The following is a 25,759-nucleotide window of genomic DNA, read 5'->3' on the forward strand; positions in this document are numbered from 1 at the left end:
ATATGGAATAGTTTTTCCTAAAAACTACTTTGAAATCTTCTTTTTCTCTTAAAACTCTCTTTCTCTTTATTTCTCATGCCCTAATGAAATTCACACTGGAAAACTTTTCCCCACAGAGAATGTGGAAAGAAGGCATCTGGCCAAAGGCTTGAGGCAATGAGGAAGTTTTGAGTCTGACTATTGTGAACACACAGGCAGAAACTACTTGAAAAGAAAGTTAAGACTTTGATATAACAATACCTGGTTAAATATTGTTGGCTGTAGAAAAGTAAAACTTGTTCTTATCAAAGGTTTCATTAGAATATGCTTTGAGAGCAATAGAAGTGGGCTTGGAAGGTCATGCTTTACAGATATTTTATAATAGATGACCCCTTAGCAGTTAGCTCAGACTTGGATAAAGATGGATAGTACACCTGTTAGTTTAGGATTAGAAGTCAGTCACATTTTTCTGTGTGACTGTGACAATCATGTAAGCACAATGATTCAAAGTCCAGGGAAATTTCTGATTAAATTTTCTGAGTATAGTTTAAAAATAATTATCAGGTCATGCTGATGATTACTTGGATTGTGATTGACTTTTGCTGTATGCTTTGTTGTATATATCACTGTTTGTATTCCTTTGTTAGACTAATTTCTTGCTCTGTTGTTTTTTTTAATGCTCAATTGATCATAAAAGCTGAAAAAATCATGATGTAATCTTTAATGAAAAAATTGACTTCACTTTAAATAAAGTACTGGAGTTGCTGTAAGAGGGAGAATAGAAAAATAAAGTTCTCCTGGGCTAGAATACCTTTCAATTTTGTACCACAATTTATGCCTGGGCCTTAATGTTTCTTTTCCTCCTCTGTTCCTTACTCTCTCTTCAACAATTAGGTCCTTTATCTAATTGTTCACCAACAATTGTTTCCTTTAACTAACTGTTCCCCACCAACTCAATTTTCACTACTTCAGAGCCACCAAGACATTCTCTTCTCTCTTCCTGAAGCTGGTCTATGTGATGTGCCTATAAGTTATTATTAAACATTTCACAGGGATGGAGATGGTGTCTTTCAAGATTATGTGTTTCCCTCTCTAACTAGTAACAACTTTCATTGTTTAATATTTATTTATTTGTGTGTGTACGCGCGCGCGCGTGTGTGTGTGTGTGTGTGTGTGTGTGTGTGTGTGTGTGTGTGTGAGTGAGTGTTATGAGAGAGAAAGAGAGGCAGACAGAGACAGACAGACCAGGACACACATATGGAGGTCACAGAACAACTTTGGGGAATCAGTTCTCTGCTTCCATCATGGCTTCTGGGGACCGATTTCTGGGCTTCAGTCTTCCACAGCTAGAGTTTTATCCATTGAGCCATCATATCTAACTGCCGTTATAACTTTAGTATTTAGTACTGGTGACACTTCTTCCCTGACATTGAGACTTCGATTTAAAATGCTTTGACTCCTTAGTCTGATTAAATCTTAATAATGAAAATATCACCCACTGGAATGCCTCAAGTATTGATTGTGCTGAACTTGGCTAGATAGTAAGTGAAAATAATTTAGGTATACTAATGATCTTTACTCAAAAAACTGTTGTGGACTTTATATTGGTTAACAGGTATATTTGGAAAGAATCTCAAAGATCCTCTCCGAATCTTCCTTACTCATTTCAGGAATCTGTTATTTCAAGACTCTTATGTTAGAATCTTTATTTAAAAGACTTTCAGTTGCTGCTGCTGGGACTGAGCCCAGGGTCATGTATTTTAGTTATGGGTTCCACCTCTGAGTTGCAGCCCCAACTTAACATCAAGGAAACTGGAACATTGGCCATACCATTTTCAAAGGATTAAGTTGTTTCAAGATGAAGTTACAAGACAAAGAAAGGACTGGAGAAGGACCAACTTCTAGTATCAGGGATTCTTTTTCTTTAGGAGGTTGTGCTAGTTCACAGTTTCATCCTCCTTTATCAATGTGTTTAGTGCAGATGGTAAATTTAAGAAATTTCATGTAAAGTTCAACATTAAAGTAGTATGGTTTTGTTTCTAGTGGGATCATGAAACCTGGCCTCAATGCCATTCTGGGACCCACAGGCGGAGGCAAGTCTTCGTGAGTATAACATAAAAATAAGCCTTTTCTGTTCATTAAGTGTCACATTCACGTGACCAGGTGTTGGCTGATTATTTGAAGTGTGTATGTGGTCTGTGTTGTAGATAATATGGGGTTGAACTTTCTCAAGGTTTTGTCCCAAGGACCAGAAAGCTGTATTAGGTCAGCTTTAATATTAGCATATGAGGAAGTGATTGGCATATACTGGTAGACATATTATGGGCTAGTGAGTAGGTAAAAGAATGATGTAATATATAAAATGAAGGCATGTAGTGAAGGTATGAGGTTAAGACATGAGGACTCAAAAACAACATGTTGCCTGGGTTGTGATCTCCAAGGACCATTAACCAAAAAGGTCATTTGGGGGAATCTTACTATTTAAGTCAATGTTTTCTTGCTTTCATAATTTGGACTTTGCTGTAGCACTTAATGAACAGGAAATTGAGAATTTATAACTTATTTTTCTTTTGCTTTTCTTGATTGATTATGAGACAGGATCGTAGCTATGTAGCTGTGGCTGGGTTAGAACTCACTATGTAAGACTAGGTTGGCATAGAACTAACACACAACCTTCTTCCTCTGCCTCCCAATGGCTGGGGTAAAAGGTTTGTGCAACCATGGTCAGCCTATAATGTTGTTTTTAAATTATAAACTTATCATTTAGATCAATGTGAACATTGGCAGAATTTGCATTTAGAGCAAGTAAGCAATATGGCCTCTGGTGATGGAGAAAAATCCTTATAACATGCATGTCCCTTGCAGGTTGCTAGATGTCTTAGCAGCAAGGAAGGATCCACGAGGATTATCTGGAGATGTTTTGATAAATGGGGAACCTCAACCTGCCAATTTCAAATGCAGTTCAGGTTATGTGGTTCAAGTGAGTATAACCATATTTGGGCAATGTATGTACAAGTGCATTAGATTATATTTTAGTTAGCCTCCAATCAGATATAAAACATGTTCATAGAATCAATGTATTTCCATCAGATTTTCATAAACTTCCATTGCACTGGGGGTGATATCAAAGGGAATTACAGAGTGGGCCTGGGATATGAATCTGTTGGGAAGTGGTATCAGATCTGATGCCTATACAATTTCAAAAAATTTTTTTTTACTCTTTCTTCATTTTGTTTCTTCCAATTGACAAATCCTTCCACTAGGCAGCATTGAATTTCTAGTACTGGTTTGACATGTGTCCTATTTGCGTGTACAGCTGGGTGATGAAAATGATGTCATTGAACTTTGCAAGTGTCTGTGTATACAGTTACTGCAACTTAAGAGAAGTTGCAGTTTACCAAGCCAGAATGTTACCTTGGATGTGTTATGTGTATGGATTGAACTATATATGTTCAAGTTAGTAGTAGAAAAGACTCACATATCTCACTAAAATGCCACCTTGCCTTAAGGATGACATTGTGATGGGCACCCTGACAGTGAGAGAAAACCTTCAGTTCTCAGCAGCTCTTCGCCTTCCAATGACTATGAGGAATCACGAAAAAAATGAACTGATTAACAAGATCATTAAAGAGTTAGGTCTGGAGAAAGTAGCAGATTCTAAGGTATGAAAACCCTTCTTAGTATCATGGCCAGGAGATACTCTATGTATGCAAAGCTTTAAGTGACAATTTCTTATAATTTCTATGGCCAAAAGTAATTTCTTTCTGTATGATGAGACAGGAACTGGCGATATAAAATAAGATAGATATTAAAGTAAAAAAACTAATAATAACTGATTCCTGGAAATGGAGTTTGGTCCCCCAGGGAAATATGTCTCATATAGCTTTTTCTATAAACTTCTACTACTGTTTTCTTCAAGTCACAGCTTGTTATATATGTCTGTATTAAACGGTCTGCTACTTATTGTTGAATAGTTCTGAAACAAGAAAGACCAGAATCCAAAGGGCCTTGCTCTGCATGCATCCTTATTCTGTGACTGGGCTTCCAATACTGTATTTGGTCACATTAGGATTTACTTACAATTTGTCCAATATTCAAGTTCTTTATCTGTAATCTTTCTTTCTTTTTTGAAAGTTTTATTCTCCTCCTTTCCTCATAACTCTCCTTTCTTCTTTGCCTACTGTCAGCATTTGTTTCCAGATTCCTACACTCAAGGGTTTAGTGAGTAACAAAAATGGAGAAGGTGCTTCTTTTGAATGTTTGTCAGGATCAGGAAGAGGAATGGGGCAGTAATGAACTTTACAAGTGTCCAGTCCATACAGTTTTGGCTGAGCAGACATTTGGGCATTGGGTGAAAATGCAATGGCTGTAATTTAACCCTCTCCTACCCATAACCATTTTCTCCCTCAGAGGCTATGGATAATGGTGATAGGGAACTGTTGCTTCTCTTGGTACTTTCTAGCAGTCTTTCATGTGTTGTATACTTTGTCGAGAAAAATTAACTTTTGGATGATGATGCCATTTGACTTTATTTCTGAGTTACTGTGCTTGCTTTGCTTTGGCCCCATTCAATTGATTAATTTTGCCTTTCTAGAATGATTTTTTTCTTGACTCTTGTTTTTTTATTTCTTTCCTTTAAAAAAACGTGTATGGTACTGGCTATTGTTTCTTGGGCCTCATTCATGTTAGGCAAGTGCTGTATTACTGGATTGTATGTCCATATTATTCTTTATCTTTAAGCAGTCATTGTTATATGTTAGTTGTTTGGATTCCCAGGAAAATATAGGAAGATACTTATTGACTTCTTAGAATTAATATAATCTAAATTATTAAAATATTTTTATAAAACACTAAGTATAAAAATGCAGATACATAGTCTGTTTTATATAAGATCAAAATTGTTAGATAAATAATGTTATAATTGGTTAATAATATTCATATAGTTTTCTCAGTTGTTAATATCTTATGCCAATAGGCTCTTCTTGCTATTTCTTGCTGGAATAATTTAACATAAACTTTATAGTCCTTTAACATTCAATACTTGTTATGTACCTATAAAAACCAGACACGAGTCTGGGAGTGTAACTCAGTGATAGAGAATGTGCTTCGTCTGTAGAAAGCTCTAGATTCTAAAAGTAACACTGAATAAATGGTCTAGAAAGAATTATTCTTTTTATATTAATTAATACATGAAATTATTTCTGTAGCAATTTCCTTTAACCAGCTAGTTCTCCAGTGACTGACACACTGAGACTCTGATTTATTATGCAGTTATAGGCACTACGCTGGGCAGATTCTGAGCTACTCTACCCCTAGTATCTTTAAAACCACTTAAAAGCAAATAAGTTGCTACTCTCATGATTCCTTGTGTCTTCTGCTCCATCAGTCTTTCCTTACAGTCGTGTGTTTATCGCCATCTTGCCTCATGGAGACTCCTCTCTCTCTAGTTTCCTATCCTCTTGTTACATCTTTTCCAGCTCCTCTATCATCTCCTCCTCTTCTTCCCTCAAACCCAAGCACAGAACCTAAAACTCTGCTTCCCTCTCTTCTGCCCAGTCACAATCTCCAGCTTCACTATTTAGCCAATTGGGGGGTAATTGGGAACATTCAATATCATCACATGGTTACAGAAGATAGTTCAACATTCCTAACAATACCCATGGCAGGGCAATAACCAAATTTCAAGGCACTGAAATCAGCATTTGAGAATCAGCATCTTTGTTGGGCCTTGCTTCAACAAAATAAATAAATAAATCTATGAAGGAGGACATTTAACTACATACTGGACTACCATTAACAAAATGGAAAAAAAATCATATCCTATTCTTTCACTTGTCTCCAAAAGTCTCTTCTAATTCAGTTTTTTAGAACCCAGTCAAAGGTTACAAATATCATTACATTATAACTCCCTTGAGCAGTGTGATTTCAGAATCATTTACCACATTCTGCCTCTCTGTCTTTGCTATTGCACTTTCATAATGACAATGAGTGGTTGAAAAGAAAAGATTGATCCAGATTTTCTGTGGAATATCTTACCTTTTGGATTTTTCTGAAAGATGACTAAGGAGTTGTACAGTGAATTAGTTTGAGACAGCATCAAACTGTGGACTGAAAAGTACTTAAATGGTATGGTAGGATGTGACCTTTCCACCTCATCCCATCTCAGTTCACTTAGGGACCATTGGGAGAGATAAAAAGGTTCAGGTTCTGGATTATGGTTAGAGAGCTCCCTTTTCCTCTTGATTGCCTGTTTCAGGCTGAAATTTTACTGTATCTTTTTGTGTTCTCATCCATTCACTACCTTAAAATAAAACATGTCAGCTGAAGGAATAGCTCAGTTGGTCACCTGCTTACAAGCATGAGGACCTGACTTCAGTCCCCAGAGGCCAAGTAAAAGCAGCCTCATGTGGTGCACACTTGTGATCTTAGTACTGGGGAGGAAAGGATGGGGCTTCCTGAAACCTAGACAAGTTGATGAGAAACACTGTCTGAAAAAAGAAATTGCAGCCTTCTGAGGAATAAGGAACTGTCAAGAGCAGGGACTTTATTTCAGGTCAGGCCTCCTTGCAGCTCTAACCAGAACCTTAGTTTACTAATCTGGTAAAAAGAAACTGACTGCTACCCTTCCTCTGAGTGCCGCCAGGCCTCCCCATCAAGGGGATGTGGTCAAATATGGGGCAACAGAGTTTGTGTGAAAGTCAAACCCCACTCTCCACTCAACTGTGAAGAATGTCCTGGCCTTGGGTAGATCTGGGTAGGTGTTCGAAGTTTACTGCATGTATTTTCCTTGGCTGATGCCATAGTTTGAGCAGGACGTCTGGGCCCAGATCCACCCATCATAATGTTCTTCGTCCCCCTCAGTCACAGTCATAGGGGAAGGGAATAAGGGGAAAATGGGAGGGAGGGAGGAATGGAAGCATACAAGGGATGGGACAACAATTGAGATGTAATATGAATAAATTAATAAAATATATTAAAAAAAAGAAACTTCCTTCTCTGGGTATTTTGTTGTTTGTGAACCAATAGTCTTCAGAGTGATGACAATAAATTGTCTCCGCAAGAGACAAGTGGTAGGGCATGTACTTACAAGAAACTTGTGGGGACAATCGGTCTGCAGATGTCTGTCTACCAAGTGATGGCAACTATGTTCAATCTTGTTGATAAAGATGACACTTGCTTTAGGTTGGAACTCAGTTTATTCGCGGTGTCTCTGGAGGAGAAAGAAAAAGGACAAGCATCGGAATGGAGCTGATCACTGACCCTTCCATCCTCTTCCTGGATGAGCCTACCACTGGTTTGGATTCAAGCACTGCGAATGCTATCCTTTTGCTCCTGAAAAGGTACATGCTACAAGAGCACTGGTCTTTTGTTACTTTAGTACCTGGTTACTTCTGTGTGGCAGTTATTCTTTGTGCAGGAGACTCAGGAGTAAACAACAGACTTTCTTCCTACATTGCTCATGGGAAAGAAGTGCTACTAAAAACAATGAAATAATGACATAGGACACAATGGCTGTGGTGGGACTGAGTTGTTTTTTTAAATAGCAAGGGGGTCACGGAGGATCTCGGGACTGGACAAGGGACCTAGGAGTGAGGGAATGAGACCTGGTTGTATCTGGCAACAGAATCTGAATGGAGGGAACAGCCAGTGGCCCCAAGGCAGATCATGTCAGTATATGTCTGGACCATCAAATAGACACAGGAATCCAGTTATCTTAGGGTATTACAAAGATAGTGTACAGTTACAACAAAAGCCCACAGAGTAGGTGGCTTAACAACAGATATCTGCCTTTTCAAGCACTGCTGTGCAAACTAAGTACCTGAAGTCCAGTAAACATGCAGAAGATTTTGCTTCTGTAGGCCTGGAGTCTGGGAGTCTCCAATGGGGACTTTTAGATGATACGTTCATTCTGATGTCCCCAGTCCTCAGACCCACTCTGAGCATCAACCTCACCCAGCTCTGCTTCCTCCTGGAAGCTCCCTGTTGCCTTCCAGATCCTACAGGTCCTGCGTGAATGCTCATCATGCATCTGTTTGATCAGGCTGTCTTCCTCTGTCTGAGTTGTACATGTTATTGTACGTATTCATTGTACCAATGTTTCATGAGGATATTTTCACACAAATATATGCTGCATCCTTACTCCCTCACTCCCCATTTTACAGTTCTGCTCCTGTAACTTTTAATCCCCTAAACAGTTGAATTACTAAGTTATGTCATTTATGCATGCATTATTTTATGTTTATAAAATTTAAGAACACTGGAAAAGAGAAAGCAAAGGACATTTGCCTTTATGGAACTGGTTTAACTTGCTTAATATCTTTTCTTTAGTTGAATCTACTTTCCTGCAAATGCCATATCTTATGTCGTCCTTTGTTTACCCACTTCCCTTTTGTTCAACACCTAGGATGCTCTCAGTGACTACTTTATAGCACTGACAGTCTGACCTTTTACTTGTAACAGATGTTACTTCACTCACATAGCATCTTCCAACGGTGCATGCTGTCATCACAGTGATGCCCTATGTTCTGGATCTTTGTCAACTGTTCAGCTTTATCATAGTGACTTACAGCAACTCTTCTTATGAAAAATCTTAACTGCTCCCCAGTCTAAATCACCCCTCTTGCCAGCTCTAAAGCATTTAAATCAGTCTGTGGCCCGAAACTGCAGACAGCTTTTAGAGTGACCTCTGAGCAGGGAAATGAGGGACTGGGACTTAGATTCCCTGGTAGGCAGACATAGGGATCGGGGGGAAATAGATAATAAAGACAGTAAGCTTTCAAGATGGCCAGCTGCTTCTTTACTCTCCTGACCTTTAGACAAAATGCTGGCATCTTAATACAAAGGCTGTCAGGATTGTACTCCTAACAATTGTGCTCTCTGCCCCACCCTGACTTGGACCATTCTGACAAGTTTGAGATGAAACCAGGATGTATTTACACCAAAACTTGTTATCTTGCCTGTCTCTCAAGTCTCTGTTTAAACTGAACAACTCTAAATTTGGGGCTGAACAGTTGCCTCAAACATCCTTTAAAACTCCCAGTTCTCCGTGAGAGATCAGGCTCTGGCTTCTGCATGCACAAGCAGAGCATTCTTGTTTCGGTGTGGCTTGCCTTATTAAAAGCTTTCCTTTACCCTCCATATATTTATGCACATTCTCCCAGAGGACTGATGTGGTGGTCTGTAAAGACCATCTCAGTGTCTGCACTTGACAGTCAATACTCTAGTGGATTCATTTCTGCCTCTGCTCCTTTCTTTTTCTTTTTTAATTAATTAATTTATTTTTATTTATTACATACATATTTATATTATTCCACATATATACAATAAACCACCTATAGCAGGAATAACCATGATGAAATCAGGAATTATATAAATGTTACATTCTTAGTGTTTTGGCTATTTGTATTTGAGAGCGTTGAAGAAAACATCTTTCCTATCTTGGTGCATCTAAATTTCTGAATGTAAATCAATCTCCATCACATCTTGTCATTATCAACTTAAAACATCTATCTAGACCTAAAACATCTTAACTCCTAAACAACTAAGCTTTATTGTAAAACTAAGCTACCTGGTCTTCAACTTCGTCAGAGACTTGAGAAGGAATAAACTTGATTACCTGAGTATGCCGGGAGTGCCGGTTAGTAGCTTTCCAAATGATAAGGTGATAGAGACAGTTTGCTACCTGAATAGTCACCCAAAACTCTCTATTAATGTTGGAGAATCATCTTCATACTTCTGGTCCAATATATCTGACAGACATATTTGTTGACACAGGAACTGTTGAGGACTTGCTTACCCTGTCTTGGCCGAGTTTGGCTGTCGCTGTGCTACATTCTTAAGAAATCCTGGGTGGGAGACCTGTGGTGGTGCCGCACACCTTTAATGCCAGCACTTGGGAGGCAGAGGCAGGCGGATCACAATGAGTTTGAGGCCAGCCTGGTCTACAGAATGAGTCCAGAGTAATCAAGGCTACATAGGGAAACCCCATCTCGAAAAACCAAAAAACTAAAAATAAGTAAATAAATAAATAAATCCTGGCTGGATTTGTTTGTCTTGGGTTATCCTCTCTTTGTAAGGACCAAGTCAAAGGCCTCGCACAGCCACTTTATTTACACTTATCTCCAAAACTGTAATTCTCTTGGCTACTCTTGTTTTCCGTAAAACCATTGTTTCATCAAGATAGGCATGAAGCAAATACCTTGAGATTAACTGATAGATTATGTGTGTAAGAGAAAATCAAGTTGAGATTGGAGCAGGTGTTTTTACAGCAGGAATAAAGGACTCTTCAAAAATAAAAGCGAGGGGAAGATCTGGAAAGAGGATTGCAGTGGTTGGCGAGGAAATCTTAGGAGACAATTGAAGTTAAGAGAAAGCACACTTGAGAGATTCCAAGATGGCGCCGACCAATGAGCCACGTATCTGATCTACTCCGAGGAGACCAGAGACATAAGAGGAGCAACAGATTGCTGGACTTTGAAAACTGTAGGTGAGTGGGGCCCCAAAGGCCACAGACCAAACAAGGGGCCTATCCCCCTGAGATAAGCAACATCCCAGAGGTACTAAATGCACTCCCCAAACTCTGGAACGGAATCCACATGCAAACTGCAGCCTGTATATAAAGCACAGACTCGCTGTTTGGGGAGGGGATTCTCCGGAGTCCCCAGCCAGAGGAGTCTCAGTGAAGAAGGTGAATCTGCCCTAGGTCCTCCTTCCACACTACCCCAAACTGCGGAGGATACCTGCCTAGGCGGAGTGGAAACACTGGCGGCAGGACCCAACAGAGACAGCTAAAGCACTACTGCAGCTCGCTGGCCATCCGGGGCCCAACCTAACACCAATCATAGTAGACTGAGCCTGCAAACAGAGGCAGTGAGAAACCAGCTTGGACTGCTTCCACAGACCTATCAGGAGACTTGGGTCGTGCCTACAGTGATAGCTGAACATCATAGCCCTGCGGGAAGACCGGGTTCCGCTGGCTTCCGCCAGAGCTCTGCAACCCAATTGTTTCTACCCAGCCACAAGGCTCTGGCCCTGCACTCCCCAAACAAAGGAGCCTACCCAGGGCTCCTGGCCCTGAGCAAGGCAGGCACTCCCACATTATAGGGAGACGAGATGTGGGTGGGTCGTGTTTGCAGTGTCTAATTGCTGACCTAGAGCATTAGAGGAGTGCCATAGCCCGGCGGGAAGATCTGGTTCCATGGGCGACCGCCAGAGCTCTGCAACCCTAGGCTCCCTAAATTCCCAGCTTCAAGGCTCTGGCCCTGCACTCCCAGATTGAGAGAACCTAGCTCGGGCTCCGGGCCCTGAGCAAGGCAGGCACTCTCCCGATGTGGGAGACGTGGGTGGGTTGTGTTTGCAGTGTCTAATTGCTGACCTAGAGCATTAGAGGAGTGCCATAGCCCGGCGGGAAGATCTGGTTCTGCAGGTGACCACCAGAGCTCTGCAATCCTAAGCTCCCTAACCTCCCAGCTACAAGGCTTTCGCCCTGCACTCCCCGAACAAGAGAGCCTAGCTGAGGCTCCTGGCCCCAACAAGGCAGGTACTCTCACATTATCGGGAGATGAACTGTGGGTCTTGCTGGCAGTGTCTAATTGCCGACCAAGAGCGACCTTGGTCCGTCCAGGCATATAGTTCTGGGAGAGGTTGGACACCACTACAGGGTATAGAGACAGAGCTAAAAGACAGCTACACCCCCAGATGATCTGAACTACCTGGGGTGTGGACTACAAAGCCACAGGAAGGACAGGCAGCTGGGATCAACTTATACAACCATAACGTTTGTGTGCAGACCTTATTCTAGGTCCCAAAACTGCTGTTCTGAATTACAGCAGTAAAGTCCAAACAGATATCTACTCTGGCTGACTCAGCCTGGAGCCAAAGGTGCAGAGGAAAATCACCAGGAGTGAAACCGGATCACCTACCTGTTCCACGGAAATACTCCCGGATCCCCACAGGCAAGAGCACCTGACTTATAATCAGTCATCAATTAACCACTCTCAACCAGCGAAGGTCACTACAAAATACCTTCCAATATCAGAGCCATCAAAATGACAAGAGGACAGTGAAAGAACACTAACTAAAACCAAAACAATTTGGCATCTACGGATCCCAACAATCCCAATGAAAACAACCTGGAGAACCTAACAGCAATGGATAAGCAAGAAAATGACCTCAAGTCCTTAGTAAAGAAGATGATAATGGAAGAAACAAATAAAATCTGTAAACAAATGCAGGAGGAGGCAAACAAGAGGGCTGAAGAGTTAAAAGAGTCATATAAAGAGGCAGTTGAAGAATTTCAGAAAAATATAAATAACCAGATGATGGAAATCATTAAAACAGTCCAAGACATGAAGATAAAAATGGAAGCTATGATGCAGGAACACACAGAAGAAAAATGTGATCAAGAGGCATCAAAGAAAAAAGCAAACATCTCAGAGGTGGCCTTATCTAACAGATTGGAAGAAATGGAAGAACGAATATCTGGACTTGAAGATACAATCACAGAACTGGAAACAACCATTCAGGGAAATGCTAAAATTGAAAAGTTCCTAACACAGACCATTCAAGAACTAAAAGACAACATGAAAAGACGAAACTTGAGAATAATAGGGATAGAGGAAAGAGTAGATAGCCGACTCCACAGCCCAGAACACATCTTTAATCAAATAATGGAGGAAAATTTTTTCAATTTGAAGAAAGAGATGCATACGAGCATACAAGAGGCCTACAGAACACCAAATAGAATAGACCTGAAAAGAAAATCTTCCCGCCACATAATAATAACAACACAAAATATACAGAACAAGGAAAAAATATTGAAAGCGGCAAGAGAAAAAGGCTGAGTAACATATGAAGGCAAACCTATCAGAATTACTCCTGACTTCTCAGCAGAGACCATGAAAGCCAGAAGGGCCTGGACAGAGGTGCTGCAAACCCTAAGAGAACACAGATACCAGGCAAGACTACTATATCCAGCAAAATTATCAATAACCATTGATGGAGAAGACAAGTTATTTCATGACAAAAACAAATTCAAACAGTATCTAGCCACAAATCCGGCTTTACAGAAGCTATTAGAAGGAAAACTCCACCCCAACTGGTCAAACTACAACCAAAACTACATAGGATATAGGTAAATATACCATTGCAAAATCACAACCTCACAAAATCTTAACTGTTACAAATAACAAAAATGAAGGGACTTACCAGTCACTGGTCATTAATATCTCTCAACATCAATGGTCTCAACTCTCCAATAAAAAGACACAGACTAACGGAATGGATGCATAAACATGACCCAACATTCTTCTGCATTCAAGAAACATACCTCAACCACAAGGACAGACATTGCCTCAGAATAAAAGGTTGGGGAAAAATATTCCAAGCAAATGGTCACAAGAAGCAAGTTGGGGTAGCCATTCTAATATCTAATAAAATAGACTTTCAACCAAAATTAATCAAACAAGATGAGGATGGACACTTCATACTCTACAAAGGTAAAGTCAACCAAGAAGACATCGCAATTTTGAACATCTATGCTCCAAATACAAGGGCTCCCACATTTGTAAAAGAGTTATTAACAAAGCTTGCCCCACTCATCGATACCCACACATTAATAGTGGGAGACTTCAACACCCCTCTTTCACTCAAGGATAGGTCTTTGATTCAAAAACTAAGCCAGGAAATAACCTCATTAACCAATGTCATGAATCAAATGGATCTAACAGATATCTACAGAACTTTCCACCCAAATGCAAAGGATTATACCTTTTTCTCAGCACCCCATGGAACGTTCTCTAAAATTGATCACACAGTTAGTCATGAAGCAAACCTCAATAGATACAAGAAGATTGAAATAATACCTTGTATCTTATCAGATCACCATGGTCTAAGGCTGGACTTCAACAACAACAGAAATAACAAAAAGCATACTAACACATGGAAACTAAACAACTTTCTACTTAATGACACATGGGTCATGGAAGAAATAAGGGAAGAAATAAAAGACTTCCTGAAATTCAATGAAAATGATGGAACAACATACCCAAATTTGTGGGACACATTGAAAGCAGTGCTAAGAGGAAAATTCATAGCACTAAGCTCCTTCAAAAAGAAAAAGGAATCATCCCACATAAACAACCTAACAACACATCTGGAAGCTCTAGAAAAAAAAAAAAAAAGAAGCAGAAACACCCAAGAGGAGTAGACGCCTAGAAATAATCAAACTCAGGGCTGAAATCAATAAATTAGAAACAAAGAAAACAATCCAAAGAATAAACAAAACCAAGAGCTGGTTCTTTGAGAAAAGTAACAAGATAGACAAACCGTTAGCCAATCTAACTAAAAGACAGAGAAACACTATCCAAATCAACAAAATCAGAAATGAAAAGGGAGACATAACAACAGACACCGAAGAAATACAAAGAATCATAAGAACCTACTTTAAAGGCATTTATGCTACAAAATTCGAAAATTTAAGGGAAATGGACAAATTTCTCAACCGATTCCATTTGCCAAAATTGAACCAAAACCAGATAAACAAATTAAATAGCCCTATTTTGCCTATACAAATAAAAGCAAACATTGATAGTCTCCCAACCAAAAAAAGCCCAGGGCCAGATGATTTCAGCACAGAATTCTACCAGTCCTTCAAAGAGGAGCTAGTACCGATACTATTCAAGCTATTCCGAAAGGTAGAAATGGACGGAATACTACCAAATTCCTTCTATGAGGCCACAGTCACATTGATACCTAAACCTCACAAAAACCCAACAAAAAAAGAGAATTTCAGACCAATTTCTCTTATGAACATTGATGCAAAAATACTCAACAAAATACTCGCAAAGCGAATACAACAGCATATCAAAGACATCATTCACCATGACCAAGTAGGATTCATTCCAGGCATGCAGGGATGGTTTAACATACGGAAATCCATCAATGTAATCCATCATATAAACAAACTGAAAGAGAAAAACCACATGATCATCTCTTTAGATGCAGAAAAAGCATTTGACAAAATCCAACACCCATTTATGTTTAAAGTTCTGGAGAGATCGGGAATACAAGGCACTTTTCTAAACATAATAAAGGCTATATACAGCAAACCAACAGCCAACATTAAATTAAATGGAGAGATACTCAAGGAAATCCCTTTAAAATCGGGAACCAGACAAGGCTGCCCTCTGTCCCTATATCTCTTCAATATAGTTCTTGAAGTTCTAGCCAGAGCAATAAGGCACCAAAAGGAGATCAAGGGGATCCAAATGGGAAAGGAAGAAGTCAAATTATCCCTATTTGCAGATGATATGATAGTGTATATAAGTGACCTGTAAAATTCCACCAGAGAACTCCTACAGCTGATAAACACCTTCAGGAAGTTGGCAGGATACAAAATAAACTCAAAAAAGTTAGTAGCTTTCCTGTATACAAATGACAAACAGGCAGAGGAAGAAATTAGAAAAACTACTCCCTTCACGATAGCCACAAACAATATAAAATATCTAGGAGTAACTTTAACCAAGCAAGTGAAGGACTTATTAAAAAAAAAACTTCAAACCTCTGAAGAAAGAGATTGAAGATGACATGAGAAGATGGAAGGATTTATCTTGTTCGTGGATCGGGAGAATCAACATAGTAAAAATGGCCATCTTACCAAAAGCAATTTACATATTCAATGCAATCCCTATCAAAATATCCACAAAATATTTTGAAGATATTGAAAGATCAATTCTCAAATTCATATGGAGAAATGAAAAACCCAGAATAGCAAAAACAATCCTATACAATAAGAGATCCTCCAGAGGAATCTCCATTCCTGATCTCAAGCTGTACTACAGAGCAACAGTAATAAAAACAGCATGGTACTGGCAAAGCAATAGGCTGGTGGATCAATGGAATCGAATTGAAGACCCAGAGATAAATCCACACACATTTGCTCACTTGATTTTTGACAAAGAAGCCAAATCTATTCAATGGAAAAATAATAGCATCTTCAACAAATGGTGCTGGTCTAACTGGATATCTACATGTAGAAAAATGCAATTAGATCCTTATTTGTCACCATGCACAAAACTCAAGTCCAAGTGGATTAAAGACCTCAACTTAAAACCAGAGAGAGACATTAATTCAGTTAGAGGAAAAAGTGGGGAAGAGCCTGGGACACATAGGCACAGGAGAAAACTTCCTGAAGAGTACACCAACAGCCCAGGCCTTAATGTCAACAATTAATAAATGGGACCTCATGAGGCTGAGAAGCTTCTGTAAGGCAGGAGACACTGTCAGTAGAACAAAGCAACAGCCTACAGACTGGGAAAAGATCTTCACCAACCCTTCATCTGACAAAGGTCTAATATCCAAAATATATAAAGAACTCAAGAAATTAAACACCACAAAACCAAATAACCCAATTGCGAAATGGGGCTTGGAACTTAACAGAGAATTCTCAACAGAGGAATATCAAATAGCCGAGAAACACTTAAAGAAATGCTCATCCTCGTTAGTCATCAGAGAAATGCAAATCAAAACGACACTGAGATTCCACCTTACACCTATCAGAATGGCTAAGATCAAAAACTCAAATGACACCACATGTTGGCGAGGATGTGGAGAAAGAGGAACACTCCTTCATTGCTGGTGGGAATGCAAACTAGTACAACCACTTTGGAAAGCTATCTGGTGCTTTCTCCAAAAAATGGGAATAGGGCTTCCTCAAGACCCAGCTATCCAACTCCTTGGAATATACCCAGAAAATGCCCTACCACACAACAGGGACATATGCTCAACCATGTTCATAGCTGCTTTATACATAATAGCCAGAATATGGAAACAGCCTAAGTGTCCCTTAGTAGAAGAATGGACTAAGAAACTGTGGTACATTTACACTATGGAATACTACTCAGCTATTAAAAACAAGGAATTCCCAAAATTTGTGGACAAATGGATTGATCTAGAAATTATTATGATGAGTGAGTTCACCCAGAAGCAAAAAGAGACAAATGGTATATACTCACTTATATCAAAACACTAGTCCAATAGATACGTACCATGAAAAACTTTACTTACCAAGAAAGTGGGTTAGAGGAGAGAACATCCTATTGAGACTTTAGGCGAGAGTAACATGGAAGAATAAGGAAATAGTAGGACCCACAGGGTCCTGGAAACCTACAAGAAGAACTTTATGACAGGCATATCTGGGTCCTGGGGTCCTCCTCAAACTAAGGCACCAGCCAAGGAGAATATAGGCATTAAACTTCGAACCCCTTCCAATACCTAGCAGACAATCATGATATTCTCCACCGTTGAGTGGAGAGTGAGATCTGACTCTCACATGAACTTTGGTGCCCCTTTTCTGACCATGTCCCCTGGATGGGGAGGCCTGGCGGCACTCAGAGGAAAGATAGCAAGTTTCCAAGAAGAGACTCGATATTCTAAGAGCATATATAGGGGGAGGAGGTCTCCCTCAATCACAGACATAGGGGAGGGGAGAAGGGGAGAAATGAGTGGGAGGGAAGAATGGGAGGAAACACGGGAAGGGCTAACAATCGAGAGGTAATATGAATAAAATAATAAAATGGGAAAAAAGAGAAAGCACACTCTTATTAGTAAAGCTAGGGACTTTTTGAGGTTAACAAAGCAAGAACAATGGCCCATAGCAGCACTGGCTGACATGACTCTTTCAAGCTGGGCTGGTGACTGAGATGATGATTGATTCCGTTATTCTGTTTTTCTGCCCTCAGCTGCCCTCACCTTTAGGACTTTAAATAGATATGGTTGATTATTTTCATATAGGAGTTTAGATTTGTGATTCCTTTAAGATCTTCATAAGATTACTTCTTAAGATAATTGATTCCTTCTTTGTAACCACAAATTGCAGCCTGTCAGTAAAGAAGAGCTGGCTGTGAAATTCCCTTGCTTGTTTGTACTCTGTTAATATGTGACAAGTTGCTTATGTACAAATGTATGTGGGTTCTCAGAAATAACTTGTTGTTCATGTTTGCTCCTTACCCATAATACGTAAAACACTTGGTCATGTGAAAGTATTGTGGAACATGATTTTCTTACGTATACCCATTGTAATCATTTATTTATAGAGAAATAAAATGTAAACACATTGTGATTTTTGTACTGCTTGAAAGACTTTGTTGGGGTATATAAACTGTGAAAGGAAAAGGATAAGGAATAGAGAGAGAAACACAAGAAGAAGAGGAGGAGGAGGAGGAGGAGGAAGAAAACAGATAAGAATAGGGATGAGGATGAAAATAAGAAGGTAATAATAAAAAGAGAACAGTTTGTTGAAACCTAAAAATAAAATAAAATAAAAGTGAGGAAAAGTATCTTAATGCTCATTGTTTTTCTTGTATCCTAGGATGTCTAAACGGGGTCGAACAATCATCTTCTCTATTCATCAGCCTCGGTATTCCATCTTTAAGTTGTTTGACACCCTCACCTTATTGGCCTCCGGGAAACTCGTGTTCCATGGGCCAGCACAGGAGGCCTTGCAGTTCTTTGCATCAGCAGGTATGGTTGATTGTTTCCCATGTGGTTGGTCCTTTCTTCACAGAACTATGGGTAGGGCAGAGGGTGCACAGGAGTGCTGTTTAGTCTCCATGAAGACTTACTATGGTTCCTCCATTCTAAAGAACCTCTGCTCAGTTTTGTGTTTGTATTTTTCTACATTTTGTACTTGCTTGCTTAGACCTTTTACATTTCCTGTGCTTTTTTAAATATTTGTGTTGATTGTGTCTAAGTGTACCTAGCTATCCATTGGGCTGTGCTGCTTTGGTTTCCCAGTCATGGCCTCCTTTCCCTGAGGATTCAATAGTTACAAGTGGATTCTCACCTGGCAGTTTTATTAGTTGGACAGCTTTGGAAAGATCTAGGATGGTTGTCCTCTTAACCACATAGCAGTTCTTGGTTTTTCAGTTTTCCCCAGGCCACCAGGCATGAGATCTTGCCAAGCTTTAATGAAGGCTCATGGAATTGATACTTAACTTTCCAGTAATATGAGGCTGATAATCCATTCTGAGAGTGAGTCTGAGTGACTTATTGGAATAATTAGCTCAAATGTCAGTTTGATGAGTCTGTGTTTTTGACATTTCTGAATTGCTTCCTCATTTCATATTAAATTATGTACTACATATATAGTACCAGTACCCTCAGAGGTCAAAAAAGGCTATTTAATCCCCTGGAACTGGAGTTAAAGACAGTTCTGGGCTGTGAAGTGGATGCTGGGACCAACCCTATGTCCCATGCAAGAACAAGGGCTCTTAACTGCTGAGCCATCTCTCCAGCCCTGTGATTTCTTTTTCAATGCAGTGTATGTAATCTTTTTCCTTTTAGAGATACCTGGCTATGACTGTAGATGATTCTTCATGACCTCAAGTGCAGTTTTAAATATATGTTATCTATCATTCTTATTTTTAACAGACTTTATCATTTATAATTGAGCAGACCTTTGTGAAGACCACAGGCTTCACTTCTTAGGGACCCTGCTTTGATTCCCAGCTTACAAGCATCTGCAACTCCAGTCCCCAGAAAACCTCCTTCTTCTGACTCTTCAGCCACCAAGCCCACACATGATACACTGACATACATGCAAGCAAAACACCCATATACATAAGAAATAATATTTGAAGAAAAAAATAAAATAATTGAGCGTAAATGGGTGGGAAGTTCAGTAGCAGTAAATTTGAGAAAGATTTCAGTCCAAGTTGAAAGGACTGTAAGGTTGAGGTCAGAGTTGTTCCTAGTTAATGCTGACTCAAACTCACTCTCTGTTTGCAACTGTGGCAGGTTGACAGATGAGCGTTACAACCTCTCCAGTCAGTAGCTGAAGAAGTAATGGCGGGCAGATCTTTAACTTTGGAGCACAAGGACAGTTAGTTTTTTTTCTTTTTTCACCTGGATTTATGTCTTGGGCTGAAGACTAGTAAGCAACAGAGCCTATCTGTAGCCCTTTGCAGGTCATATTTATGGTACACACTAATGACAGATAGTCTCACCTGTCTGAAATATTCCTTTTGAGTTATTGGAATATTTATTAAATATACATGTGAAAAAGATGTTCTAGTGAAGGGAAAAGAGAGTGAGAAGAAGGAGAACTTGCTAGAGTCTGTCTTCCCAAGCCTCCCCACCAACCCTCTGCATACAAGTTCTCTGTTCCCAAGACCATCAGGTTTGTGTCCTTGCATTGTGTTTTCTTGTAGGTCACCACTGCGAGGCCTACAATAACCCTGCAGATTTCTTCCTTGATGTCATCAATGGAGATTCTTCTGCTGTAATGTTAAATAGAGAGGAAGAAGACTATGAAGGTATGTGAATCTTGTAAGTTCGTGTGTTAGTGTCTAATTGATTTGATTAAGGACAGTAATGTGCTCATTAAAATATGCTTTTGTAGGCCAGTCAGGACTACATAGTGAGACCCTGCCTCAAAACAAAACAAAGCAAAACAAAAAATTATGCTTTGTAAATCCATATTAGTTCACTGTTGTAAAAATAGTCAATAGACAGACTGTGGTCTATAAGTGCTATGAGTTTTTAAAAATTTAATTTGTAAGTGAGTATTTTCCTGGAAGTGTCAGTTGTGAAGCAAAATTTTAATTTAAAATGATCATTTTTAATAGTATTGTAGTAGTCTGGATTCTCTAAAGGATAGAACTGATAGATTAGATGTGTGTGCGTGTGTATGTATGTGTGTGTGTGTGTGTGTGTGTGTGTGTGTGTGTATGTGCATGTGTATGTTTGTATGCATGACTTAAACATTGGCTATCTACTGACAGAAAGTCCAGGAATCCAGTAATTGCTTAGTAAGAGGCTGGATGTGTCAGCAAGTGTTCAATATATGTTGCAGTCCTGAAGAAGCATACATTAATGGCACTGAAGGTATGCCTTAGCTGCAGGATAGATGAACTTGCCAGGGAGAGTGAGGACCAGCAGGCAAGAAGCAAAAGCAGTCCAAGAAGCAAAAAACTATGTCCTTATATAGGCTGCTACCAGAAGTTATGGCCCAGATTTAAGGTGACTCTTTTCACCTTAAAAGATGCAGATTTAGGGTTGGTCTTTCCACCTCAAATGAGTTAATCAAGAAAAATATCTCCCGGGTGTACCCAGCCACATGCATTTCAGTTGATTCCAGATGTGTTCAAGTTGACAACCAATATTAGGCATCACAAATGTTTTATAAACAAGCCTACATGATGGCTCATGCCTTTAATTCCAGCACTTGAGAGGCAGAAGTAAGTAGATATCTATTAGTTGGAGGCCAGCCTGGTCTCACAGAAGTTTCAGGTGGGCCAGGCCTACATTTTGAGGTCAGGTCTGAAAACAAACAAAAAACAGGAAACACAGCACTTTATGCATATGTGCATAGTAGAAGACAAAGGTCAGAACTCTTTGAAAAATGAATTCCAACTCTGTACAGTATACTCTATATTTGAATAATTAGGGTCTAAAGTGATTTTTAAAGTGGATCAGGGAGTTTCTGCATCCATAAGGCATGGCCATGCTATGCAACAAGGACATTTACTCAACTATGTTCATAGCAGTTTTATTCATAATAGCCAGAGACTGTAAACAACCTAGATATCCCTCACTTGAAGAATGGATAAAGAAACCGTGGTACATTCACACAATGGAATACTACTCAGCTATCAAAAACAAGGAAATCATGAAATTTGCAGGCAAATGGATGGAACTAAAAAAGATCATCCTGAGTGAGTTAACCCAGACCCAGAAAGACATTCATGGTATATGCTCACTTATAAGTGGATGTTAGCTCAACATAGATGTCATCTGAATGATTCCACCCAGCAGTGGATCAAAACAGGTGCTAAGATTCACACCAAATTCTGGGTAGAGCACTGAGAGTCCTATGTATGAGTTGGGGGGCATATAATGGCCTAGAGGGACAGAGTTCCACAAGGAGACCATCAAAACCAACAAATCTGGACCCAGAGGGTCTGGCACAAACTGATGGAACAACCACGGAAAATGCGTGCAGAAAACCTAGACTCCCTGCTCAGACGTAGCTGATGGCCAGCTCATTCTCCCTAGCAAGAGGAGCAGAGGCCTACCTCTGATGTGGACTCAGAGGAAGAGGATGCAGGCTATCCTAATGAGACCTGACAGGCTAGGGTCAGATGGTAAGGGAGTGCTCCCCTGTTAGAGGATAGGGGAGAGGAAGGAGGGGGTATGGGAACAGGGGGATATTAGTGATGGGGTAACAATCAGAATATAATGTGAATAAATTTTAAAATATAAAAAATGAAAAAAAATGATGTGGCCATGCACAAATCAATTAGGTATTTTTATGTTATGTAAATCAATGACAGAAAGTTAGTTTATTCTTTTGAGAGGGTTTTGCTATGTTGCTCTGACTGCCCTGGATCTCATTTTATTGATCAGGCTGGCCTCACATTCAGAGATCCATTTATCTCTGCCTACAAAATAATGGGATTAAAGGTCTGTGCCACCATGCCTGTCATCAGTGCAGAGGAAGTGGGACCTGGGAAAATGGAGCTAATAAATGAAGTAGATTAAAGTCTTATGCAATAGGCAACATTATTCAGAGCTTCGGACAATTTAAGCTCTGAGGATGAAGAAATGTCATGTCAGTAAAGTGCTCATGAGTTGAAGCTGTACACAATCACAAGGACAAGCCACACTAATAGCAGCAAGCAATACTGAGTAATCTGAAGTAAGCTCACTCCTATCTGCTACCCCTGAGAGAAACACAAGAAGAAAAAAAAAAAGATAGTCTAAAGACAATTCCATGTTTTGAAGAAACTGGGTCACAAGACTCTTGTTTTGTTTTCTTGGAGTGTTCTCACAAGCACTCAGAATTATGACACATGCCCAGCTCATACACACACACACACACACACACACACACACACACACACACACACACACACACATATATATCACAAATGTAGAACTAAGGGACTATAGAATTATGGAACCATAGAAAACGGAGTTAATCAGTTGTTGAGTGTTAATATTTCACTTCTTTACTCACATTTATCCAAAGCAAACAAGACTGAAGAACCTTCCAAGAGGGAGAAGCCAATAATAGAAAACTTAGTTGAGTTTTATGCCAACTCTTCCATCTATAGAGAAACAAAAGCAGAATTAGATCAGCTTCCAGGGGCTCAGAAAAAGAAAAGAATATCAACCTTCAAAGAGCCCACATATGCTACCTCCTTCTGTCATCAGCTCAGATGGATTGCCAGGCGTTCATTCAAGAATTTGATCGGGAATCCTCAAGCCTCTATGGTACAGGTAAGCCAGCTAATGCCAGCTGTGCTATGAAATGTTCATGAGGAAGAGCTTGGTTCCTAGTTCTTTTTCTCTGCTTCCCTTATTCTACTACTATTATACATGTTTAAGAGTTTTATTTATATTCTACTTACCCTTCTATTTCTCTGTTGTCTCCACTCTATCTCTACTAGCAGATGCTGAAGTTTCAGTATCAAATTGCAAACAACACTCTCCTTCTGGTTCTCTCCCATGAGTAGTAAAATTTGGTGAAAATCATTCTTAGTTCATGAGCTTACAAACATATACAGTTGGCCCTGTTTGTCATTTGTGTCACAGCTTATAGACCTTTGCATAGTTTTTAAAAACAGTGTATGATTTTTATTTCTGTAACTATTGGTTTGATACAATGTTTCTATGGTGTTATGATGATAAATATTTTGTTTGCAATAGCTGATCTTTGGCATGAACTAGTTAGTTATTTACACAATTTAGGCTTGGCATATAACCAGATGTGGTTATGTGTGGAATATCTCAGAATGAATGTGCAACCTGTACGTAAAATTTTATTCTATTTAATGTGCTAACATTTTTTGGATCAAATCCATTTGGAAAAGATATTGGTCTCTTGTAGAGTCATTGGTGGCTGACTATGAACTCATAATTTTAAATTGTAATCACTCAGAACACTCTGAAAACACGTATAAATACATTTGAATAAAGATCCAATAACAGCTTTGAAGAATTTATTTTTTCACTCTTTCGTTCAAACCTACAGAAACCAGAATTCCAGAGAGTTCATAGGTAGCCTCTCCACTTCATCGTACAAGACTTAGCATGGCTGTTCGACATTTGCTTTTCTATTTGCTGTGATAAAACACTGGCCAAATATAACTTTGAGGAGGGAGGGTTACAGTCTATTGTCCAATATGGAAGGTCTGAGCAGACACAAGGAGGACCACCACTTACTGACTTGCCTCCTCTGGCTTTCTTGTATAGCTCAGGCTCACCTGTCCAGGACTGGCAGTGCCAGCAGTGGGATTATCCCTCCGACATGAGTTAACAATAAAGAAAATCCCCCTCAGACACGTACATAAGCCACTCTGATGTAGACAGTTTCTCAGTGGAGTTCCTATCCTCCCAGCTGTGTCAAGTTGACAACTCAGAATAGCCAACGTAACAAGTACACCTAATAAAAGACTGACGGGATCATGGGAGTTTATCATGTTGACAGTGTGTTTCAAAGATGGCTAGAATTGGCTTTAGAAAATGGAAGCCTTTAGGAAACATCCTATGGGTGATACCTGTAGTGTATTTCGCGTTGGAATCCAAAAGAAACTATGCAAAATGTGTAGTTTGGAGTAGCGGGTACCTTTATGGGAAGAAAAGACTCATTTATATATGTGGAAACTATATATTGATAGAGATATTAAAATTTTGTTCATTGACCTGGCCTACTTATAATAGCAGAATAATTATAAAAAATATACCAAGGGAATTGGTTTCTCCCATTTTGAATTTCTATCTTAATAGCAAAAAGACTTGGAATTCTCTCCTGAATATGGTATTTCTAAACCATCCTTTATAGTTCATGAGTCTCTTTTTCTGCTTTACCTTGATTCTTGCCAAAAATACCCCCCACAAACTACTTTATGTCAGGCTGGAGAGACAGTTCAGGGCTTAAGCGCACATGCTTCTCCTGCAGGGGACTAAGGTTCATTTACATCACCCTCAACAGAGAAATCACAGCCCCCTGTAACAAAGGCTTCCCCACCTCACCCTGCACTTCCTTCCTTCATGTTTTGAACTAGAAGATTTGGCTTTTACATAACATAAATGCTCATGCATTGATGCAAGCATATAGGAAATTAGATGTATGCTTATAGCCAGCTTTAGTTCTGTTCATGCTGTACTTAATGTTTTGATGGAGTTAAGTAATAAGATTTTTTTTCTTGAGCTTTGAAATTCCAAGATATATAAATGAATATTTGACTTATAGATAAACATTTCTTACATTTTAAAAGTTATGTGTGAATAATATATTAATAAATAGAATCCTTTAGATAAATAATATCATTACGTAACACTTAACCCTGTGCTATTTGAATCATCCTTAAGGAATTTTTCTCCAAAGTGATGCTGGTGCAGTCTCCTTGGGAGCAGTCTGCAGAGATTTAGATGGTGAAGATGGGTGTGTATGTGAGGATGTAGAGGAGTTAGCAACTCAGTGTGTTGTTGACCACAGGCCTAGCTTGTTAAGGTTGATGGAGAAGCAGTGAGAGAGGAGACAGATAATGAAAGCACTTGGGTACCTCCACAGAACGCAAGATAGATTTTATTTTTATGCCAGGGACACTGCACATTCTCTTGCAGTTACAGTGGGATCCAGTCCACTCTTCCTTCTTTAGCATTCAAATTTCCATTGTCAGTATCTGTGGGTGTGCGCTTTAATTTTTTTTTAATCTTAAACATTAAAAGAAAAGACATCCTGTTTTTACTTGGACCTCTTGTGTGAAACTTTTTG

General features: G+C 39.4%; 1 protein-coding gene across 2 annotated transcripts in view; it reads left to right on the forward strand.

The window, feature by feature from the left end:
- Window positions 1-23,977, forward strand: part of LOC127194705 (broad substrate specificity ATP-binding cassette transporter ABCG2-like) — a 48,910-nt gene extending 24,933 nt beyond the window's left edge. Inside the window, exons 3-9 of one of the 2 annotated variants that reach the window (XM_051152267.1) lie at window positions 2,023-2,082; window positions 2,845-2,959; window positions 3,489-3,641; window positions 7,162-7,319; window positions 18,347-18,498; window positions 20,187-20,291; window positions 23,009-23,975. In XM_051152267.1, coding sequence (XP_051008224.1) covers window positions 2,023-2,082; window positions 2,845-2,959; window positions 3,489-3,641; window positions 7,162-7,319; window positions 18,347-18,498; window positions 20,187-20,291; window positions 23,009-23,289 — 1,024 coding nt within the window. In that variant the 3' untranslated portion in view covers window positions 23,290-23,975. Of the gene's footprint in view, window positions 1-2,022; window positions 2,083-2,844; window positions 2,960-3,488; window positions 3,642-7,161; window positions 7,320-18,346; window positions 18,499-20,186; window positions 20,292-23,008 lie in introns of both variants that reach the window. The other variant, XM_051152268.1, reaches the window with a different exon arrangement.
- Window positions 23,978-25,759: the final 1,782 nt, after the last annotated feature.

Source organism: Acomys russatus, chromosome 10 (assembly GCF_903995435.1).
Source record: "Acomys russatus chromosome 10, mAcoRus1.1, whole genome shotgun sequence".
NCBI lineage: Eukaryota > Metazoa > Chordata > Mammalia > Rodentia > Muridae > Acomys > Acomys russatus.